General features: G+C 33.4%; 1 protein-coding gene across 2 annotated transcripts in view; it reads left to right on the forward strand.

Moving 5' to 3' along the window:
- LOC115452434 (dopamine N-acetyltransferase) overlaps positions 1-25,331 on the forward strand; it is a 93,016-nt gene that overhangs the window by 26,217 nt on the left and 41,468 nt on the right. Inside the window, exon 1 of one of the 2 annotated variants that reach the window (XM_030180977.2) lies at positions 21,548-21,739. The exons of the other annotated variant lie outside the window; for it this stretch is intronic. Within the exon in view, the coding sequence (XP_030036837.1) occupies positions 21,656-21,739 (84 nt within the window). The 5' untranslated portion in view covers positions 21,548-21,655. Of the gene's footprint in view, positions 1-21,547; positions 21,740-25,331 lie in introns of those variants that run through there. 2 annotated transcript variants of the gene reach the window in all.

Here is a 25,331-nt window from a genome sequence, read left to right on the forward strand (position 1 = left end):
TGGGTATAGCGTGATGATATATAGCCTATAGCACTCCACGAACAAAGGGCTATTCAACGCAAAAAGAATTTTTCAGTTTGGACCGGTAGTTCCTGAGATTAGCGCGTTCAAACAAACAAACAAACAAACAAACAAACAAACAAACAAACAAACAAACAAACAAACAAACAAACTCTTCAGCTTTATATAATAGTATAGATACATTGTCTTTATGACATAATGTCTATTACTTTATTGTAATATAATAATTTACTTTTTACCAAGAAAACAAAATTAATGTGTTTATTTCGAAGATGTGTGAAGTGTAGGTACTAAACTGCATTGAGACAGCTAGAGTCAATGAGAGATAACATCTTGACTATATGTGATATCTTTGTCCATCAGTGGGATAATATATGGCTGAACTGTAGCAAAATAAATTGATTTTTCATAGCTTAGAAAAAATGAGTTAAAGACATGCAGCTTTACCTAATTATACGCCAGGTTTAAAAATATTATTAGTAATGTTAATTCTCTTTATTTTCAAGTTTTTTTTTTTACATTTTTACACACATATTCATAAAAAATACATGCATATAAAAATATAAAAAAATGAATGACCCTCCGATGGCAAAACTCAAGACCCAAGCCACCTGCAGTTAGGGATTCAAAGTGAGAAATCTCCTCACATTGCGCGCCGTGTCCAGCAATACTGCCTTCTGCATCTGGCCTGCGACCCAACGGCCATTTGAGAGCTTCTGAAGATAATAGTATTATTATATTATTAGTAATATTCATATGATTCTTAGAATGTATGAGATGGGAAGTAACATGGTGTCACAGGAAATTCAATATAGCAATTGCTGAACAGATGAATAGACTACGTTATAGTATCTCACTATTCGTGTGTCACCTCGTTAATTGATGATGTACGTTTTATTTTAGTATTGTGACTGTATTGGTGGCGTAGTAGTTTTGTGGTACGATACTGGTCTGAGGTGCTAGGTTCGAATACCAGGCTGAGCAAAGTGTTATTGTGCCCAAATGGCGATAGGGCCATATCACATCATAGGACGGAACATACAGGGGGGAGTAGATGCCCCGGTTACGACTCTGTCTAACCCTTCGTGAATCAAGACCTGTGTTATGAATAAACAAATATACTATAAAATTTACTCTTTTTCACCGGCTCCTCTCTAGGATAAAAATCTAACTAAATGTTAAACGGGCATAAATATTTATTTACTAGCTGTGCCCGCACTTTTCCAAATATCTGATTTTAATGAAACACAATATCTACTCTTAATTATATAGTATACTCTGTCCAGCTCAAACAACTGCACGATAATCAGTTCAGCAGTTTCGTAAATGTGCGCTAACAAACAAAAAGGAAACAGAAAAGAATTCTTCAAATCGGTTATTAATTACGTTATGTTCCTCTTCTTTCGTCAACTTATTTTTTTTATTAACTTTCTTTCAATGTCTACATGTGTTGATGTTTCATTATATGTATAGATTAATTTATTGAAAGATGCAGATTGATATATATTCTGCGATAAAAATTGGATTTTTTGTTTATCAAGGACTAGGTATACTTGTGTAACAAATCTCATGCAAATTAAAAGTCCAGTTAATATATAATGATTTCTTATGTTTCCGCGAATGTTAGACATTGAAATTAAACTAATTTTCGGATTCTATCACGGTGTTAGTATTTTATTTTCTCCCGACGTTGAACAACACCTCAGTCCCCCCCGTGACCATGAAGGCTGCAAAGTCTTCGAAACGTCGGGAGAAAATAAAATACTAACACCGCGATAGAATCCGAAAATTAGTTTAATTTCAATGACCAGTTAATATAATCAGAATATAAAAACACAATACAATACAATGAAAATTATAATATAAAAACCCCAAAAAAATCCGCATAATTGTCTATTTCAAGACGAATTCATTCGGTTACTTTTAATTAATATATATGACAGCCGGTCTCATGAAAGTCAACGTCAAGAGTCAGTCACTCTAGCGGAGCGTCGTGTCGACGGTAGCGGGGCCGACCATCTTTACTTAGCTTTTGGTGGTACAGAACGGCCAGCACACCACGTTTGCGACGAATCGCTACAAAACGTGTTAATCAGTGTATCAGTGTTATAATGACTTCAGATGAAGGCCCTCCTGCGCTTTCATATACAAACTGTTTAACTTGAGAATATAAATAACAAAACATTGATGATTTTACTGAATAACGATACCTATGGTATTTATTTCTAACCCTTTAACATACAAAATCACGGCCCCTATTAACCTTATCGTGCTGACACCTGCTTACTTGGCCAAGTGCAGTATTAAAATTGCAAGCTGACATTTAGCGATATAATCCAATGGAAGGCTGCTAGACAGTTAATCCGCTTAATCCATGTATGCATTCTTAGGCTAAGTTACCATAACGCAATGTCGATCGATGAAAAGTGATGCAGATTTATGAACATAATTTTTTTATACGGGTCTGGAAATCTGATCCCAGTGCACCTGATGGTAATTATAGTGAGGTCCTATAGACTCTCATCTATCTCATCAGCCTACAACTGTCCACTGCTGAACATAGGCCTCCCCTAGAGTGCGTTACGTTGCTCGGTCCTCCGCTCTCCTCATCCATCCTATAGACTGTCGGTAGATATCCACGATACAGGCTTAGCCTAGTGTGGACATCGTTGCTAATTGGTATAATTGGTATTGGTATAGATAATTACCCCTTGACATTCCACACAATTATGCCGGCCTGACAGAACCGGATATATAGGCTGATCCCGGAACGCGACACACTTACGTGGGTTACTATGGTGGGTTTTAACACCTTGTGTACGGTGGTCGCTATTAATGCAAATATAAAATATGTCCTTCCACCAGCGGTGGGTTAAACTATTTTATTGATACAGTGGAAATACATTCTTCAGCTAAGTTGCAATGAAGCGTAAAGAATGGAAAGTGAAAAAAAGGTAATTTAATGTGGTAAACGCGTAAATGTGATATAACTAAAATAGATTTATATGTCCATAGTCTCTACCTACCCCTATGGGATGAGAGGCCTGTTACATTGTATGTATGTATGTAAATTCATATGTTTTACTAAAACAAAGTATCGACAAAAAGTAGAGCAGTATAAAAAAAATACTAAAGGACCAATCTGTAGGTTCAAAAATGGCCGGGTGCTGGGGAACAAACATTAAAAAAATACATTTTGAATTGATAACCTCCTCCTATCTTGAAGTCGGTAAAAAAGACGAGAGAGACAGCGTGATAAAGTGATCATGGCTGCCCTTAAACAATAATTAGAAGTTTAATAGGAAGCACTACAGGGCACAAAGTCAATACGCTCGTTACCCTGGACTTAAACGTCTCTCATAGCCCATTACGTAAGTGAAGTGGAACGGACATATGAATTTCTTACAATCAACCTTACTTTCAGCTATAACTAATTATTTTTTTCAATGTCTCACGCCCGGATATATATTAGACATCGCATAGTATGTCATTCACTTTTTGTAGCGACCTTCGAGCTACAATAGCTACTTTATCATAGAATAATATATCCATCAATAATCATTAATGTTCTCTATTACTTAAAGTATATTAATCACTTTATCGTGGGCCTATTTAAATATTTGCAACATTGTAGCAATGGTCTATACTAAACTTTGGTATGTATTATTTATATCTCGAATGCACTTAGGATAAAACCTTTTCAAACTGTCAATGCGGTAGACAGAGAATGAGTGAAATATAAGCGACTTTATTTAAGTAATAATTAAATATTCTCATGTATTTTGACTTATCATTAGCGCAACTATGTATAGCTACGTGATGAATAAATCATTTAATTTTATTTTTATAGTGCAGTCATAAAAATGGTCGCGAGAATTTGAGAAGTTAATTTTCAATATTTTCAATTCAATTTCAATGCGTTCTGTTTCAATTCGGAAAACTTAGTTTTGTAATAAAACACATACACATACACACGCCATTTATTCCCGAAGGGTTAGACAGAGACGCAACTGGTGCATCCAATTTCCACATAGCATATTCCATTCCTAATAGGCAACGAGCCTATGGCCATATCGAGCACAAATATTAGAATTCGAACTGATACTTAAAACCCAATATCGCTTTGCCCAACTCGGGGATCGAACCCGAGACCTCAGCACTGCAGTGGTATCGTTATACAATATATACGTCATATAATATATATATCGTCGTAATACGCCACCTAGGCAGTCAATAAAAATGCATGTAATAAACATAATTTTAATTACCTCAATAAAATACATATTTAAAATCGGAATTGTATGCACAATATTTTAACTCTCAATTCGTAGCTCCACGAAGTCATCCAGGTTATTAGTCAGAGGGAGTTGCCTCCACTCGAGAGAGCTGCTTTGATACGTATACAGCTATAGAAAATAATTACTTTTCATTTCAAAAGCGCTGGAATGAAAAGGTCAGCACTAGTGGCTGGACACGCAATACGAATTATAAGAGCTTTATAGATGGATGTTTTCTGTCGACCTTCAAGAAAAACTGGTGATATGAACAATAGGTTACCTTATACGCCAAGCAATATTAATCCTTATTGTGTCCTGGTTCTAAGGACATTATAGGTAAATAATAAATGAATACGCAAAGATTTTTTTAAGCACATTACGCGCAATAAGGAGTATGAGATTTGACATAATACAAGTTTATATAAAAAAGGACAGAAAAAAAAATTGTGGTCCATTTCGATCAGTGGATGATCACTACTTAAAGATATTAGGCATTATGAGCTTTAATACATACATACATACATAACATCACGCATTTATCCCCGAAGGGGTATGCAGAGGTGCAACTAGGGCACCCACTTTTCGCCAAATATGTTCCGTCCCATGATGTGATAGGGGGCGAGCCTATCGCCATATCGGGCACAAATTCCAGACTCCGGGCCGATACTGAGCAGAAAAACCCAAATATCACTTTGCCCGACCCGGGACTCGAACCCAGGACCTCAGAGCGCTATTGTACCGGACATGCAATACAACTACGCCACCGAGGCAGTCAATGAGCTTTAATAAGTAATATATAAAGGTGTTTAGCCTAGTGCAGTATCTACTGTGCAATAATTTGCAATGATATTTATTACGAACCTGACATATTTGTTAGTCCGAGAAGGTTCGGCTTATTCCGTCCCATGATGTGATAAGAGAGGCTCTTTATCAAACACAAATTATACACTCCGGGCTAATTCTGAATTCAAAAACCAAATACATTCTAGAATATTATATCATAATATGCGTGAAAACCAAAATTAAAGTTTCCATGCACCATTCACCAATTGAATTGTAGGTTAACATTATGTTAATTAAATAAAACCGCAAACAACAAATGTAGTAGACACAACGTATAGACATAGCTGGTTCACCTCCATCATTACGTACAAAACTACCATAAACAATTAAGTTTTTATTGGATTCTAGGTGGTGCTCGCGGGTACGCTCGCGCGAAATACACATCTCGGAGTAAGAGCACCATGTATTATTTAGGATATGAGCTTATGTATCGACAGTTGAAAAGCTAATTGACTAAAGCGACATTTTTAAATTTGGTAAATTTTTATTTAAAATTTCATTCAAATTCGTTCAGCGATTTCTATGTCTACTTCTGACAAACAATAAAATATTTTTTATTTATTATATTAGTAAGATGTTTAGTCTAGCTTTTCACATTTGCTGGTGGTAGCATATATTTTATATCCGCCCAGATAGCGACCACCGTACACAAGGTGTTGAAACCTGCCATAGTGGCTCACGTAAGTGTATCGCATTCCGGGATCAACCTGTACATATCCGGTTCCTACAGGCCGGCATAATTGTGTCGACTGCAGAAGGGTAATCATCTTTTGGTGGATATTCTATTGCATACCACACCACTTACCATCAGGTGTAGTGGAGTCACTTTTCCGTGCCCTTAAAAAAAAAACATTGGATCGGTATGTTTAGAAGTTTTAGTTAACATTTTAACTTGACCTCCTTTGCATAAGAATGTTCATGCCATGAACAAATCACCTGTATCTATTTTTTTTTTATATTTCCATTTGAATTACGACACGAATATGCTTTAAGAATCACAAGGACTTTTTAAACTCCTTGTTCTGAAAACTCTACAATACTACCACGAGACTCAATGAACCTTAATGATATCATTGGTAATTTAATTTTGTAATCTTAAATGGCAAATTAAATTATCACAGAAAATGTAAATTGTTAAGTTAATATCCCATTATTTCTTTGTATAAAAAGTGGTTACACTATAGTATTGGATAATTAACTTCGGCAGCCGATCGGCCGCTCATCTGACGTCATATCTACTTGGGAAATTGCAAAAGGTAGGTATCATTATATAAAAACAATAACTTCAATTTATCGGTACCTAGAATTTGGCGTTCTAAAATAGAATGTATTTGTATCAGAATAATATTTATTTCCTTGTTTTATTTAACTATTTTTCAAATTATAATTATGACGTCATGGCGGCTAACCGGAGACATTCTGGTTCAATGTGGGTTTTGTAAGTATATTTAATGTTATTTTATTGCTGTATACAATCCTGTCTTATTAATAGATTTAGAAAGTATTTAAGCTTAAGAACATCTGACATCTTTTAAAATCGACAAGTTAGGCTTATGACTTATCCCTTATACCCTCAATAACGAAAAATAATTTCTTTAATGGGGTTTATAATATATAATAAAATCAGGCATATATTTTATACTGCCTCACTACTGGGCAAGGGCCTCCTCTACTATCCAGAGGGATTAGGCCTTAGTCCTCCACGCTGGCTTAGTGCTAATTGGTAGTCTTCACACACCCTCAAAAGTCTTATAGAGAACTTCTCAGGTATGTAGGTTTGATGACGTTTTCCTTCACCGTTCAAGCAAGCGATCATTCACAAGGAATACACACATAACTCTAGAAAAGTCAGAGGTGCGTGCCCTTCAGTTTTGAACCTGCGGACATTTGTATCGGCAGGCCCGTCCACACTACCAAGTAGGCTAACTTAAAATAATAAAATAAAAAATAAAAAAAAAATAATAAAAAATATAAAAATAAAAATAAAAAAACCTTATATTTCTTGCTAAAAAAAAGTTACAATTGAAAATATTAATTACAATTACAATTTTATCAGAATATAAACATCACAGGAATTCATTATTTATTGTGTTATATAATCATTTTATGTGTATATAATTATTATTATTTTATTTTTGTTGAATTGCAATTCATTGTATTTAAATTTGTGTAAATAATATTGCAAGAACCCCTCTCAGTCGAAGGTAAAGGCCTCCTCCAGAGACGACCAACGTCCTCTATCGTTTGCTATTTGCATCCAAGAACCTCCAGCTATTCTTACTATGTCGTCTACCCAGCGTGCCAAAGGTCTTCCTCTATTTCTTTTTCCTAATAGGCCTGGCCACGACGTCGTTTTTGTAGTCCAACGTTTGTCGTTTAATCTAGCTATGTGTCCAGCCCATCGCCATTTTAGTTTTTGTGAATGGTTGAGTGCATCGATGACTTTAGTTTTGTGTCTTATATGTGTATGACGTATTTTATGAACTTTCCGTATTTTTAGAATACTTCTTTCCATGCTTCTTTGGCAAGATCTAATCTTATTTTTTACTTTTTTTTTAGGCTAACTTAAATGTCATTAATAAAAAGGCAAAAACAATTAATAGTAAATTAAATATACTTAATGCAAACGTAATGTACCTCTTTATTGCCTGATGTTAACATAACAATTCCGATAGTTCGTATCCGTCGCATACAAATTACTCTAATTCTTACCGAGGTCTATTTCACGGTAAAGTTTAGGTTAATACAAGACATTGATCACACACTAGTTGAATAACAATTGATTAGCGTCGTTGATTGCCTCGGTGGCATAGTTGCATTACGGACGACTGCAGTGCTGAGTTCTCGAATTCGATCCTCAGTAATAGCCCGGAGTTGGGAATTTATTTTGCTTTAAATATAAATTCAATTCAATACATTTATTTCAGGATAGTATACACCCATAGTGTTAGTTAATTACAATAATTATATTAAGTGTTAGTACGTACAATTACACATAAAACAAAACTCAATAACAAGACAAAACATTACAGCGTGCGATTCACTGACCCACCAGCTGAGCAAGAGGTTTATGCAGCGCAAACCAGTCTCTCACAAAATCGCTTGTACAGTCATTGCTTACAAGGGTTACAATAGTGTTGGGCGCAACCCAAACCCTGCGCATCAGTGATGTCGCACGCTTTCGCATTATCGCACTAAAATCGTCTGTGTGCATACCGGCGAACACCCCCGCATTAAATGTAAATGACGTAGCTTATTAGAAATTCATTTCATTAATTAAAATGTTTTGCAATAAAAAGATCGCGATGTGTTCTCACCTCTATTCTAGGAAAAGAGTTTGACGTAAATAGAAATAACAAATTCCAGGCCTGGAAATACCATACAAACAAAGACATTAGACGGTAAAATCTCAGAAAACTTCGCATACAAACAATATTATTTCAGCATCGACGAATATTTTTGGCTATATGAAAAAAATACAATATTTTTGTTCGTTTTGGCTATTTTTTTTATACAAGACAAATATCAATACAGTGAATATGTATTTTTTCTTCCATTGGCCCTTACCCCAGTCTAAAGTAGGGTCAGCACAACAGAGATCGATGTGGCCCGGTTTTTTGAACGGTCAACATCAATCTCCTAACCCCATATATGTCGTACATAAAACTAATACCTATAATATTAATTTTATGATCATAATAATACATGGAATTATCATTAATTTACCATATTAATGAAAGCTTGCAAAACCATGTAGTGGAGTGCCTGGAGCATTCAAAACCGTAAAACCTCGGATTAGAGTTATAGTGAATGAATTAATACGATCGATGTGGGATATTGTTTTTTAAACTATAAATTGCAATGTTTACCCAAAATTTTTTTGTGCACTCCATTTTTTCATTGTTAAAAAAAAATATTATAAAAAATTAATGTTTGACCAAATATTTTCACTTTAAACAGTATTTATTTTTATTTATATGTTAAATCTTACCTGAGTAGACATATAGGAACATTTTTCAAAGATACCTGTGTATAAAAATAGCAGTAGGGTCTCGAACAGTAGAAAAACGTGGAAGGGAGAGCGGAGCGAAAGCTGCTATGTACAATGGAATTTCTCGGCCAGTTTAATTATAAATGAAACGTACTCTATTGTGTACATTTAAAAAAATAAGGTAATTAATTACGACTAATGAAAAGAAAAAAAAATATTAGTACAAAATCTGTTTATTTAAATATATTACATTGTTGTCTACATCAAATATTTTCTTCTACTTCATCTATCTGTATAATAGGTGAAGTATTGGAACAACTATTTCCGCTGCACTGTAAACATGCTACACTGCAGAATAAACCACTTTTTCTGCATCCACACGCAGCTCCACATCCCTTTTTGCAATTACAAAATAACATTTGCAATAAATTATCCGGAGCAGGTAATTGATTCATTGTTATTGGGATGTACATGTTATTGGAATACTTCCATCCCCAATTTTCAATAACTACGTCATTTCCTAGCCATATCTGAATTTGTAGGTACACTCTTTTAAGGTGCTCAAACGCTGCATCAGTTGTTGTGATGACAAAAGAACACTCATATTTTTGGATGTTGCTTTTATGAAAGAATTAAACCTTAATGTATTTAAATCATGAGTTTTAGACGGAGCGCCATATAAACTCAAAATACATGCTACACCTGCTTGCAATATATTATTGGAGTCTTCAATGATATTTTTAAATACTTTTACTGAGTAGTGTAAAGTCAGAAGATATCGATGTCTTAGTGATATTAACGGCATTGGTAGATAAAGATCGTGAAATATATTTTCTAAAACCATCCCGAGGCAAAGTTCAACAGAAGATATTTTCATCGAAATGTTTAGAAAAATCATTACCAAATTGTAAAGAACATATTCGTTTCTCAAAATTTTTGGCAAACTTGATTTTTCCTTTATTGAAAAACGCAGAAGTAGTATCACAACCAGTAAAGGCATGTAAAAAAAGAATATGTTCTTTACAATTTGGTAATGATTTTTCTAAACATTTCGATGAAAATATCTTCTGTTGAACTTTGCCTCGGGATGGTTTTAGAAAATATATTTCACGATCTTTATCTACCAATGCCGTTAATATCACTAAGACATCGATATCTTCTGACTTTACACTACTCAGTAAAAGTATTTAAAAATATCATTGAAGACTCCAATAATATATTGCAAGCAGGTGTAGCATGTATTTTGAGTTTATATGGCGCTCCGTCTAAAACTCATGATTTAAATACATTAAGGTTTAATTCTTTCATAAAAGCAACATCCAAAAATATGAGTGTTCTTTTGTCATCACAACAACTGATGCAGCGTTTGAGCACCTTAAAAGAGTTTACCTACAAATTCAGATATGGCTAGGAAATGACGTAGTTATTGAAAATTGGGGATGGAAGTATTCCAATAACATGTACATCCCAATAACAATGAATCAATTACCTGCTCCGGATAATTTATTGCAAATGTTATTTTGTAATTGCAAAAGGGATGTGGAGCTGCGTGTGGATGCAGAAAAGTGGTTTATTCTGCAGTGTAGCATGTTTACAGTGCAGCGGAAATAGTTGTTCCAATACTTCACCTATTATACAGATAGATGAAGTAGAAGAAAATATTTGATGTAGACAACAATGTAATATATTTAAATAAACAGATTTTGTACTAATATTTTTTTTTTTCATTAGTCGTAATTAATTACCTTATTTTTTAAATGTACACAATAGAGTACGTTTCATTTATAATTAAACTGGCCGAGAAATTCCATTGTACATAGCAGCTCTTCCACGTTTTTCTACCTGTTCGAGATCCCTACTGCTATTTTTATACACAGGTATCTTTGAAAAATGTTCCTATATGTCTACTCAGGTAAGATCTAACATATAAATAAAAATAAATACTGTTTAAAGTGAAAATATTTGGTCAAACATTAATTTTTTATAATATTTTTTTAACAATGAAAAAATGGAGTGCACAAAAAAATTTTGGGTAAACATTGCAATTTATAGTTTAAAAAACAATATCCCACATCGATCGTATTAATTCATTCACTATAACTCTAATCCGAGGTGAAAACCTCCAGGCGCTCCACTAATGGAATATTTTCTTTTGTAGCATGACAAATAGAACCAAACGCAATAAACGCGTCATCGGATAATCCATTCAATCTTTATTAACATTTTAAAATAATAAAATTATGTCAACATTTGTATTTATAAAGAAGATTTTTTTTGCTAGTGGTAGGATATATTTTATATCCGTCCGGATAGCGACCACTGTACAATAGGTGTCGAACCCGGTATAGTGGCCCACGAAGTGTCTCGCGTTCCGGCATCAATCTGTGTATATCCGGTTCCAACAGGCCGGCATAATTGTGCCAACTGTCGAGGAGTAATTATCTCTCGTCGGTCGAGTTTCCAGTGGAACTCACTCCACTCACCATCGGGTGCAGTAGCGTCACTGCTGTGCCAGTGTGTAAAAAAAAAACAAAAAAAAGAGATCAAGAAACATAATAAGTACTTGATGCCTAAGAAACTAAAATACCACACACACACAACACCACGCATTTTATCCCCGAAGGGGTATGCAGAGGCGCAACCAGGGCACCAACTAAAATACCAGTGTACAAATATAATATCTTTAAAGATTACGTATCGAAAACAACTTATAAGAATTCTGGAAAGCTATCACTCCTAAACAAAAGGCGTCGTTTGGACGTACGACGACCTCTAAAAACCTAGACACTCAAGTTTCCGTCCTATTCCATTCCGTTGGGTTTTCTTGTTCACGCCTCATTAATTCAAGTTGGTCACAATAGTATAATTAACCCCTTAATTCATCTTCACATAAACATCATTAATAAACTCTATGACTGGCTTTCTTTATACAGCTATAATGTGAGGTTCAAGGATTGTTAATAAACTATTTAAATCAGCGAATAACCTTATCGATGTTTTTTTATTGTCCAATACACCTATGATTACGTACTGGTGGTAGGTCTCTTATATGTGAGAGTCCGCCTGGGTAGATACCACCGCAATATCTATTTCTGCCAAGCAGCAGTACGTATGTAGTGACTGTTTTGTTCCGGTTTGAAGGACATTGTAGCCAGTGTAACTACTAGACATAATAAGACTTAATATCTCATGTCTCTGAATACTTTGCAATTCAAGGTGTTGGATGGTGTTTCTACTGTTTACGGGCGGTAGTATTGCTTACTATCAGGCGATTTGTTAAGATATCGGAATGTTTGCCGGCAAACATGATAGTTACATGACATTACGCGTGTCATGGAAAAATAACCTTATTATGTAGTATATAATAAGGTTATATTCCCGTGACACACGTAATCTCATGTAGCTGTCATGATTGCCGGCAAACATTCCGCTGGTAAATGGGTTAATAGAAAGCCGCATGTTTCACTTCTTTGTTTTTATTTACCGTGTGGTATTTCGACGTAAGAACCCGATCATAGTTTTGTTATATATTGCTTACGTATTTTTGAAAGATTCATTATAAGTTGACTATCTGTTTGGTATATGCTGATCTAGATCCTATTGGCACTCCTGTGGTAGGGCATGTACCATTCCACACTGGGTTAGTATGTAAGTAGGTACCTAGGTACCAGTTTTTCAGGTTTTAGGTACTAGTGGCCAAGGGTTCATATAACCCAATTCCTGCCGGCTTTCCTTTATGTAGAATTTCTGTAGAATCTAATTATCATCAGGACGATTTATAGATTTCATTTATATATATTATTACCTATATGGTGTGTCGGTATCCGTTCGGAAATTTTCCCCTTTCGCCACTACTATGTATCCACATGTTCACCATCGAACCAGTGGCCAATAAATGTTATTTCCTTCTATCGTTTTATTCAAATGATCTATAATTTTTACCGGTACAATTCTGAATAAAATGCATAATTTAATTCCCACGACCCATGTGTCTAACGAAGGTAAACTTCTGATTGATAAGATCTTTAGCATTAATGTAATTAAAAGTCATTGAATAGCGTAGAAATCGATCACTCTTAATTTATAATTACCTTTAGCTCGCGACCTTACAACTCGAGCTCGCTCGTTTGAGATTCTAGGAAGAATCCTAGGATCTCAAACGATTTCCAAACAAAATTTAAAAGATATCCGTGCGCTAGTTTTTCAATTTATCGCGTTCAGACAGACAGACGCGGCAGGGGAATTTGTTTGATAATATCTAAGAATTATAATTTACGCTATCACAAGAATCGAGTGATTCAGCTTAGGGTACACTTCAAGGAGTTAAATGATACTGTTTATGGGCGGTCGTATCGCTTACCATCAGGCGAATGTCAAGCTCGTCTCAACATTAAAGCAATGAAAAAAAAACGGTATATATGTACGCACTAAAGCAATATAGAACTAAAACTAGCGCTTTCAACGCTTTAAAAAACGTGCCTACCCTCACGTCATAATAATGAACATCAACATTATCCATTAATCTAGTAAGAACCTGTCTGCATTTTGCAATTAACACGTTCCGAATTGCGCTAATTAGACAAGATAATGAGGGATTAAATACAACAACGGAAATTATCTGTACAATACAATAAATCGCATGTACTGGTTTTGTTTATGGCAATATTAACCCATACCTCAATATGCTGAGATTAGGGTCATTTATGTCGTTATCATTGTGAGATAAAAATTGATTGAATATTAGTAAAAAACTCACGCTATATGTACCCAGTACTAGATGTTAGGGATTATGTCTAGAATGTGAAGAATGATATAGTTAATATAATCAAAAATAATATAAGAGTACAAACCGCAATAATTAAATAGTAATAAAGAATATTGACGCATATAAATTTACAGATCAGGGTAAACTAGAACCCCTTTAAACGTTTACTGTGATATTTACTCCAACGTAGCAACACTATACCACTATGAAGCGGAGAATGGTTGCTGATGGATGCTGATGGTAGAATAAATTTTATATACGCCCGGATAACGACCACCGTACACAATGTGTTAAAACCCGTCATAGTGGCCCAATTTGTGTCGCGTTCCGGGATGAGCCTGTGTATATCCAGTTCCAACAGGCCGGCATAACTGTGTCGACTGGTAAGGGGTAATCATCTCTCGTCACTCATATTCTATTGGACCCCGCTTCATTTACCATCAGGTGCAGTGGGATCACTTGTTAGAAATTAGAGTTACTGAAGCAACTGTCTATTTCAAACTAATCTATTGTTTTTCACGAACATTTTGTCCACATGTCCGCGAAGTCTAACTATAAATTAATAATCATAACGATCGACATATTAAAATGTTTATAACAAATGGTGGGTTTCATTTCTAGACGCGTTGCACCATAAGTCTATTTTAGTGCTATGTTTTTGCTATTTCTTGCCTCACTATTTATAAATCTTGATTGGACAATATATTTGGAAATACCTTGCTTTCGTGAATTTTTTGTTTGGCTCATATTTTTCCATTTGCGGTTAATACCTACAATGTATTGAGAGGTTATGTATATATAAAATGCCTGTCTGTCTTTACATTTTAAAGATAAACAGCTTGCATTTTGATGTAAGATATAAGAGTTGGTTGTGATCATTGTAAAGATTTCTTTAATCAAAAACAACCCTTCGTAAATACAGTGGTGGTTAATCCTAACCCGGAAAAACTCTTACATGCGGGCAAAGCCGCAAGCAAAAGTTAGTTGATAAATAAAATAGTTGACGGGGCTATTCAGGTTTATAATTAAATCTTTAACACGCATTAATAGTTGAATAATTTCTACGATATTTTTTTTCCCATTATTGTAGATAATGTAAGTAGTGCATAACAGGTGGGAATTATGATAAAGTCTTTTTTTCTAAATCCATTTCTGACGTGAGCGGAGTTATGGATAAAAACTAATATTAAATAAAAATCGGATAAGTGCAAGTTGCACTCGCGCACCGAGAGTACCGTACAAACTTGAAGGTAAGGTATCTAAGTTTATATTACATAAATATGTAATACGGTAAATACCGTAGAGCTAAGTATTTGATATGTATTTTAGCTTAATACCTCTACCCACAACGTAGGGTCCTAACCACTAGACGATCACGGCCAGCGACGATAGCCTAGTTGGTTGTGGAACGGACTGCTGAGACGAATGTCCGCAGGTTCAAATCCCAAGGCTACACACCTCTGACTTTTCTAAAAAATCATGTGTGTAGTCTTTGTGAATTATCGCTTGCTTTAGCGGTGAAGGAAAACATCCTGAGGAAACCTGCATACCTAAGAAGTTCTCTATAGGAATTTCGAGGGTGTGTGAAGTCTACCAATCCGCACTAGGCCAGCGTGGTGGACTAAAGCCTAATCCCTCTCAGTAGTGGAGGAGGCCCGTGCCCAACAGAGGGACAGTATATAATACAGGGCTGATATGATGATGACCTTCACCCGTTTCGGATAAGGGTCTTGACAGACAAACGGTAGAGTGATCCTATGAGGGTTCGTTTTGAAGTAGAGAACCCTAAATATAACCATATTTTTTTAAATCACCTAATGAAGTCGTAAAATAAATTAATGTTAATAGATAGCGATTATTATCAGAGAACTCTACACGAACTTATGCATTTACCAAATAGCTGAACAAAATATCCTAAAATCTGATAATAGATTAGCGAGGACGCAAAAATACTATTTGTTAATTTTATTTTTTGAAACATTTTTAAAAACGGAGTTTTACAAATAGAATTTTGTGCGTGCTCTCGACCATATTCGTACCTTTGAATTTGTTGTAATTATATCAACAATGGTTTTATGGTTTTATGCACTATGATTTTGTCTATGAAAAAGAAGAATAAATTGGAAATAATTTCGTTCGTTGTCACTTAAAATGTCATATAATTTATCAGAATTCGAAATATAAGTACAATTGATTATCACTTTTTCTACCAAAATAATTATTTAGAGACTCAGTAGCCACCGGCAGTATATTCCATCGAAAAACGAAGATAAAGATTGAAACCGCTAGCAAGTCATAACATAGAATATGCATCATAATAATCTTTTATTATATAAGTTATTCCAAAATTGTTGTGGAGACTTGATATCTCCAATTTATTAGTCATTCTTGCGTGTTCAACCGGTTAATATGTCCTAATGTCCGCAACCTGCTATTGCATCCAAAATAGGCGAAACAGCGTCTATGTAAAGTGAAAGAGCGGTATTCTTATAGTTATCACATTGATAGAATTATTGAATATTGTTTTTATTACTCATTTTGAGAAAATACACATAAAAATTTTACGAAGATTCACATATTGTATGACATTTCCTTCAAATACAACCTTTATCTTATTATAACATCAGTGAACAAATTGTTGGTATTTAATCCATATTTATTCACATGTTTTACAGGCATAAAAAAATTAAATTATATTTTAAATAGAAAGTTATATATTTTACACTCGAGCAATAAACATATTCATTAAAACATTTTTTTAAATCTATAATGATTTATTATATTTATACGATTGTTGGACATCGAAATAAAACCATAACATTTTCTCTCAAATTCCTTATTAATTTGGGATAAAATTAAAATATAAAAAAACCGCATTAAAATCCGAAACTAGTATTATTTCTAACTCTTAGACCTAGTTAAAATAAGTGAGAAAAGGAAATAAATATTCACGTTTATTTTAATGTAATTTTTTCTCAAATCTATACTCGAATGTTAATCCACATCCTGTGAGGTTAATTAATATCAATTTGGCAATATTAAACTATTAATTAACAATCGCCTGCAGCGCGCCATTAGATCTAAAGCCGTTAAATGCATAATTATAATATGTTAATAAAGCCTATTACCGCACGAATAAAAATTATTTCTTACTTGTACCAAGAGTTGGCATTAGGCGGTGGAAAATTCGATTCCCGGTTGAATAAACATTTCGTTTGGCCAAATTAACTACTACTCTTTTCGGGTTGCCATTTTGAAATTCCAAGTTCATGATGATACTGTTTATTGATGTGGCATTTAATAGAATATAGTACATTGAAGTACCTTCAACCATTAAAATTGTACTGGACACCCATCGAGTCAACGTGCTCAAGAAAGCACAATGCTCTCTTGCATATTTAAGACTGGAAAACAAATTTTAAACGAAATATAGTTGCCTTTTTATAAAGAGAATCGATTTCGGACTTCTTGTTCAACTATAAATTTGGAAACAGCCAATACTATTTCTTAGTGTCTATATTTATAATAATGCTCTAGGAAGTAAATTACTTATAAATGTATAAACAAACAAATGTATTTAATCCTAAAGTAATCACTATATTCAAACACATTTAAATCTAGCAAAAATATTATACCAAATAAAAATATTTAGCCGACAGTTATTTATTAATATTAATATACGATTTTATATGAAACTCAATGCAATATTTTGCATGCGTTGGTGAAAGTTAACATCCAATTCTTCACCATACATCAACCTCAGATTTAAAAGCCCCAATATTTGCAGTGGTAGGTTATTTAATACATTTGTGTAGTATGTTTAGACTAAAGCCAACATAATATTATACAAGAGAAATATTGTGATACCTAAGGCTTCCTAGCTATCGACAATAGCAATGCTCTAATGAATTCTTAACCTTTAAACACACCTAGTCATTTAGCACATATATAAAACATACAAACAAACAGTTTTTATGTACAACTTAAATCAAACCGCCTTCAAGTGTCACTTTGAGCTTTGATACTAATGATTGTTTTTGTTACTACTGATTTAATTTGCGATTTTTGAAATTGATATTAGCTATTACGGGCAATGTTTTTAAATATTTATAGTCAGTCTTTAATCTTATCTATATAAGTCTTTAATAAATTCTATATTCCCATTTAAGAGGAGGAATAAAATAAAATGCAAATAAAAAATAGACGAGAAGAAAGTAGCTTGGGTCAAGAACAGATTAGGGCAAAAGATATTATTACAACATTTTTGATAATTTCTTAACATAAATCTCAGTTTTTAAATAGCAGCATTATTACTCACTACTGTTTTTTTTATACGGTCAAGGCTTACCCCACTGCACCTGATGGTAACTGACGACAGGTCGACACAATTATGCCGGCCTGTTGGAACCGGATATACACAGACTTATCCTGGTGGTACGCGACACACTTACGTGAGCCACTATGGCGGGTTTAAACACTTTATGTACGGTGGTCGGTATCCGTGCGGATATAAAATATATCCTACCACCAATTACTTACAATTTACAAAAAATGTTTAAAGCAGAAAAAAACTAATTTCTTAAGTGTATTTTAATATCCCCCCCCCCCCCTCTCCTACTTTTCAACGAAATATTTGTTTAGATGCATCCATTTTACGAAATTCCAGAATTTTCTAAGAAATTACTAAGTCCGAAGCCCTGTACGATTTCCCTATTAGCCATCCGCTAAGACCGCCACTGCAAGGATGTGTGTAATGCTTTTCTTTTGTGCTTCTTGCAAACATGATACCCCCTGAAGCATGAGGCCCTGTGCAATTGCCCCGTTCACTACTCCCTAGGACCGCCACTGTAGAGATATTCGTTAAACTTAGTAGATTGTCTCAATACCTAAATAGCCTACAGTGGTGAATGGAGAAATTTTCCGAAAATAAACGCTACATAACTTAAGTATAGGTACTAATTATTTGGATAAATGCGGCTAAATCTGTCTAATGATAATTATATTTTACATAAATTACGCTGGGAAGCCGGCAGGAATAAATTAATAAATTTAACAGACATTACATTAAAAAGCATTAAAACAGACAAATTTTAAATGTTATAAAACTCAGTTGGTGTACAAATGATACAAATTTGTTCATTGCAATTTTTTTTAATAACAATTCTCGCAATAAGAAAACGAGCTACTGATGTGTTGCAGGTATCATAATCAGGTTATATGGACCCTCCGCCACTGATATAATAATAATAATAATATCAGCCCTGTATTATATACTTGCCCACTGTTGGACACGGGCCTCCTCTACTACTGAGAGGGATTAGGCCTTAGTCCACCACGCTGGCCTAGTGCGGATTGGTAGACTTCACACACCTTCAAAATTCCTATAGAGAACTTCTCAGATGTGCAGGTTTCCTCACGATGTTTTCCTTCACCGTTAAAGCGAACGATAAATTCACAAAGAATACACACATGATTTGTTAGAAAATTCAGAGGTGTGTGCCCTTGGGATTTGAACCTGTGGACATTCGTCTCGGCAGTCCGTTCCACACCCAACTAGGCTATCGCCGCTTACACTGATAGAATATTCGAAACTATATAAAATGTACTCGAGTATGATACGTAGTCCATCTCAATCTGTCTGAAGAAACCTCGTGACTACAATAAGGCGTCGTAAATTCCCATCTTGGTCACAAGACTACAAGTTGATTTAATTAAACGACTTACCCATAAAATGTGATCGTGTCAATATATTAATTTAATTACTCAACGCATAAAACAGCAATGAAATATTAAATATCGTAGAGTTCGTAATCTCACATGCGTGTTATAATAATCGACAACTATGATTTTGATATGTTGGAGTTTTAAATGCATTAGTGTATTTTTCGGGTTTATTTATTTACTAGTTGCGCCTGTAACTTCGTACGGACGTATTAGTGACGTGACGTAGTTGGGGCAGAGTGGCCATTTAAGAAGGGCAGCTTCTGTGGCGAATGGTCAATGTTACCCGATTCCTGCCAGCTTCCCATTACTTATAATTTAAGTAAAATTAAAGTATCATTACGATTTGCAGACCGCATTTATGAATATCAGTACGTATATGTTATTTTGGGTTCCCTTTTGGAAAATTTCACCTTTCGTTAATAGGCAGCATAAAGTCTAAAATAAAACCAGCATAAATTGGTGATTGTTGTTTTGTTGCTAAGCACTTTTTTTGCTCTTACCGAGTGCCTAGTGACGGCAAGAACTCATGCAACGCGACTGCGAATAAATATGTTTCAATATCATTTTCGTTGAATTCTGAAAATAGCTGATTTGTGTTATACTTTTATTTATTCATCCTTTTAATTTTCTTTGAATGGGATATTTTGTACTAGGTATAGATGTTATATCTTACAATAACTATAACTTTTTTTGTCAATGGGTGTCCTATTGAAACATAAGCTTATATTCTGCTCCCGATTATACTCTATCTATCTGTAATAACTGCATGAAAATCCGTTTAGTAGCTTCGGATCTCCGAAAATATCTGTACACTAACAAACAGAAAATAATTATAAAAAATCTTGATTTGTCTTCCATTACTGTTCTTTAGTAATATTCTTACTTTTTTATTACTTTTCTCTAATGCACCTATAAACACACTGTTCTACTGTTTTATTATAAGTATAGTTTCGATTGCTAATAGCATGATATCTAGATATTTATGAGTATTTACGTGCAAAGCATGAAATAGAAAATAAAATAGAATATTTATACTATAAACATAAATAAATCGAGTCAAAAAATCGTGTAAAGTAAAAAAACTATGCATTGTTCGCAATATTAGGGTTAACTAAATAAAAGATACATCATTTATCACATTAAGCCATTGCATCTTTACTGTAATTGCTTTCGTGGCTAGCACTTCATTAGAGTTCTTGGTAAATAACGAGTAGGTAATTGTATATCCGAGAAACAGGTAATATATAATGGAACAAAATCTTATGTGATGACGTAGTTAATTATTTATATATCATTTTAGTTAACTTATATATTTTACAACAAAAAAACAGAACATTGCATTTGGTAGAGTCACTCTTATATTTGAGCTGTTTGTAGCACGAATGAGGCAGTACAACTAGAATAGAGATTTATGATTCGTGCAATGAGTGCGGACTGCGGAGGTCCCCACTACAGGACTCCAAAATATACTCCCCACCCGACAACTGATCTGCATTCTTTTCTTATTTCGAAACTCATCATTATTCCTTTGTTGTTTTTCCATGGACAGTTGACCACTTACTCTCAAGTGGACTATTAAATTGTATATACACAAAAAAATCATAAAAATAAATTTGTTAATTGAATATATTACAAAAAAAAACTAGAGACACTTTCGTCGAATTAAAAAGTTTTTAGTTTGTAATAACATTTTTAAAAAAGGACGCTGTTAAACTCATATGACAAGAACCATAAAATTAATTTTAACAATTAAACGTCTTTGAAGGTTCAGTGTCAATTTGTAAACCTAGGTGTCCCATTACAGGCACACTAGAACAAAGTGAACACGCTCGCTTGCATAAACTCAATGGTCGGATATGAAAGGGATAAGAGCGCGGGGGCGCATACTGTAGCAACGCTACGTTAGCTTTTATATAAAAGAAGCGCGATATTTCGCAACCATTCGATCTTGGAATCTCGACGCGATCCCATCTAGGAACGCGGGAGAGCCGGAACGTATTTTGCGCGGGAAAATTGACAGTTCTTTTTTTAAACATGGCTGTTACGAGTGCCAATATTGTGAATTTGAAGGAGAAGGGACATTTTGAACGTGAAAATGCCAGGATTGAAAAATATACGGTAAGTGGATAGTTATAGATTTGTGTTAGAAATTCTTGTTTAGGAAATTAATTTATTGCTTTGAAAATATCTAATTTTTTGTGTTAAGAATTTTCCTATTAATAAAAAAAAAATAAAAAAAAATGCTTGGTAAACATAAAAGCGATACACACATTATATTTATTCTATAACAATATATAAAAACATATAATGTAATAAATAGTAATAGTTATTTTTAAATTAAAAAAAAACACCTGTATTATTAAGATTAAAACTAAAATACTAAATTAAATTGGTAGACATATATATTATTACAAAGAAATATAATAATCCGTATAATTGCTAACGGTAAATAAAATTAATTTAAAAAAAATTTGAACATTTTCAAACAGGAATATATTTTTAAATATATAATAATTTTATAACAAAAATGAGACCAGAAAGTCGCTAGGTCTAAAATTGTCCATAAAAATACAAGCTAGAACTTCAAATAACCAACTGGCATAATTCTATACACTAGTCACACCAAAGCAAATCTATCCCAGAATGACAAAAAAGTCGTATTGCGTTAATTGCACTAAAATATTAGATTTGGACTAGTAGAAATTCAAAGTACGCTCTTATCAAACATATAGCATACTACACACATTGACTAGACGATATTTATACGAAACGACCTAATTCTTGAAAGTAGGTTAAGAAACCATACTTTATCTCCATTTTAATGTTATTTGATATACTCGACAGTGTTGCACTGTTATTCTAATCATTTTGACTTTTGCTATAATCAAGAGAATAATATAATATATTTTTTTTACTATTTGGCCACCACAGTATGAAAGAAAGCGGGCTCAATCTTCGCAACGAATCGTGCGTTTATAAAAATAATTGTTCCGTGTTTTTTACAGTCAGAGGCCTTGATGTTTCTGAATTGCGTTACGCACTATACAAAGAACCTTAGCAGCTATGATCCATTGTTTAAAACAAGATTTTAAAACTAATAATAAATTTACAATAGAAATAAAAAATACATTATATTTTATTATAAAATTAATTATAATTCTTATTCAAAATCTAAATGTGGAAACAGAAAAACTACATAATAAAATCACCGTCTAAAGTCTAATCTGAATACAAATTATGAGCTAATTTTTTTTAGAGCATTGACGACATTCCGGTTGTACTGTTACAAAATTCGTGATTACCATTCGTTAGACGGATTGTAGACAACCAATAGCCTTGTCCCATTACCTATAATATGGATCTTTGTGTTCATTAATATATCCTTTGCTCAAGGGAATGGAACGACCGACATGTATAAAGTACATGTCCTTTTGAACTGATTAGAACTATAATTGAATAAATTAAAATAAGGCAAGCAATTTCAATAGATCACGGATGTAATACAGTAGGTTAAGTTATAATGGCTGTGAACCATGATTAAAGAATATTATCTTATAGAAACTTCGATAAACACGAAATAACATAGAGCATTTCATTAGATATGCTTACACTTCACCAATTATAAAAATTGATCATTGAAATACAAAGTTAAAATGTAGGTAGATATTGTAACTTTGACTTTTCGGATGACCGAAATCTTAGTCCGCTCCGTGACCACAAAGGCTGCAAAGTCTTCGAAACGTTGGTAAATAATTATAAAATAAAAACCGCGATAAAATCCGCTAAATAGTTTTATTTCAATGTAATTCGCGTAAACATAAGAAATCATTATAAAATTGTTTGCTGCTCGAGCATATATATACATACATACTGGGGTAGACCGCCGTGAATTTTCATAGTTTGACAATTAATTTCGATATATAACTAAAATTGCTTTCTTTCCTTTAAAATGTCTGAGTTTTTTTATTATTTAGCAAACGTTGCGATAAGTCTTAATTTACCGCACACACATTAGTTACTAATGCGCATGAAGAAACCATATCGGTCATTGGTTAATGCTCTAACTAGTCTGGCCATTTGATCGAATAGTTATATAAAACAATTTTGTATCAATCAATCTTTTTACATATTGAGTAAAATGGTAAGCATATTTAGATTTCAGACCGCCCCCTGAGGTTATACAAAGAGTTGTTGTCTGAAAAATCGATGCACTACGTTTTTAAACAGCACGCACTAATAAATTACTTTTTTCTATTATATGCGATATTAGTATTATAATCACATCTATATACAATTACGACTCTTAGTCCAAATAAAAAATAAAACTGTTTCCATAAAGGTTTTTCTAGAATATATAATGTGTAAGTATACGACTTGATATTTAAAAATGAAAATCATGTCGCTTTTCAAAAATACTTAGTCGCGCGAAAAAAATATTGTTTTACCCTGACCGCATTACAAAAAGTTTAATATTAACATACTGTCAAAAAAATGTAAAATTATTTGACATTCACGTGGACTTTCACAGTACAATACTCGCATGAGGAAATTATTAACAATTTATGTAATCTAGAGCCTTAACAAGATCAGTAAACAAAACACTTGCGTGATGATAATCTGACTTTGAATGCGATCTTCAGATAACACAACTAAAATAACATTCAACAATTAAACTGCAAGAATATGACATTTTACTAAGTTATAAGACAGCCAAAATTAGACTGATTCCAAGTTAATAAATTGTAAATGTAAACAAGTATTGTCGATAAGTCGTTTTTTACGCAGGAAAAATTCAAAAATGTTGTTTGATTTCCAATTCAAGGTTAAAATTCTTTGTCTTTTCTATTAGTTCAGCAGACGGTAAATTATTAATGTTTGTTCGTCTGCCCAAATAAATGTTTGGTACATTATCCAATTGTTTTTTAAAACTTAGACATGCAACAATTACAAATTATTCTAATAACAATAAAAAAATACACGACCAAATATTATGGTTGCGTTAAAAGGAATATAGAAATAAAATACATTTATACACATTAAACCATAATATTATAAACATAAATAAGGTCCATAACGGCTTCAACAGATTCTGTGATATAATAAGTTACAAAATTCTAAAGTAAATGGTTATTTAATTTAAATAAATCGATTAGAAAGCCAATCGTGTAAAACGACATAATTATTTATCCTTATTTTACATACTATTTATACAAGTGAAAGTTGGAATAATCCACAAAATATCGTAACAGTTGAATAGACTTAGTTAAATTAATTCACAGTGGATTGATAATTACGCTGACTTGATATAAAGTACACGCAAGCCAAAGGTTTAGATTAAATGTAATTAACGAACCAGTGTACTTCCGCATTCATTAGAATAGATTACGATCGTAGGCTCCAACTCCTTACTTACCGTCGGAAATATATTGAAACTGGCGATTGCCTGATTCGATTGCCTTTATAAAATATGCTTTAACTGTAGATACAATTTACAAAATATTTTGTGGTTACATAATTTTTTATTTTTACGTGTTTATTCATTTAGGTTTCCGATTTTAGTAGATTATGAAATCTCTTTACGAAAATATTATTAGTAAATAATAGTCAATAAGGTTTGCACGTATTGATCAAGAACTTGATCTGTTTAGCAAGCATTCATCAAAATCTATCTAGCAGTTTATGTCTCTCACAAATATCTACACAAACTTTC

Source organism: Manduca sexta, chromosome 11 (assembly GCF_014839805.1).
Source record: "Manduca sexta isolate Smith_Timp_Sample1 chromosome 11, JHU_Msex_v1.0, whole genome shotgun sequence".
NCBI classification, from domain to species: Eukaryota; Metazoa; Arthropoda; class Insecta; order Lepidoptera; family Sphingidae; genus Manduca; species Manduca sexta.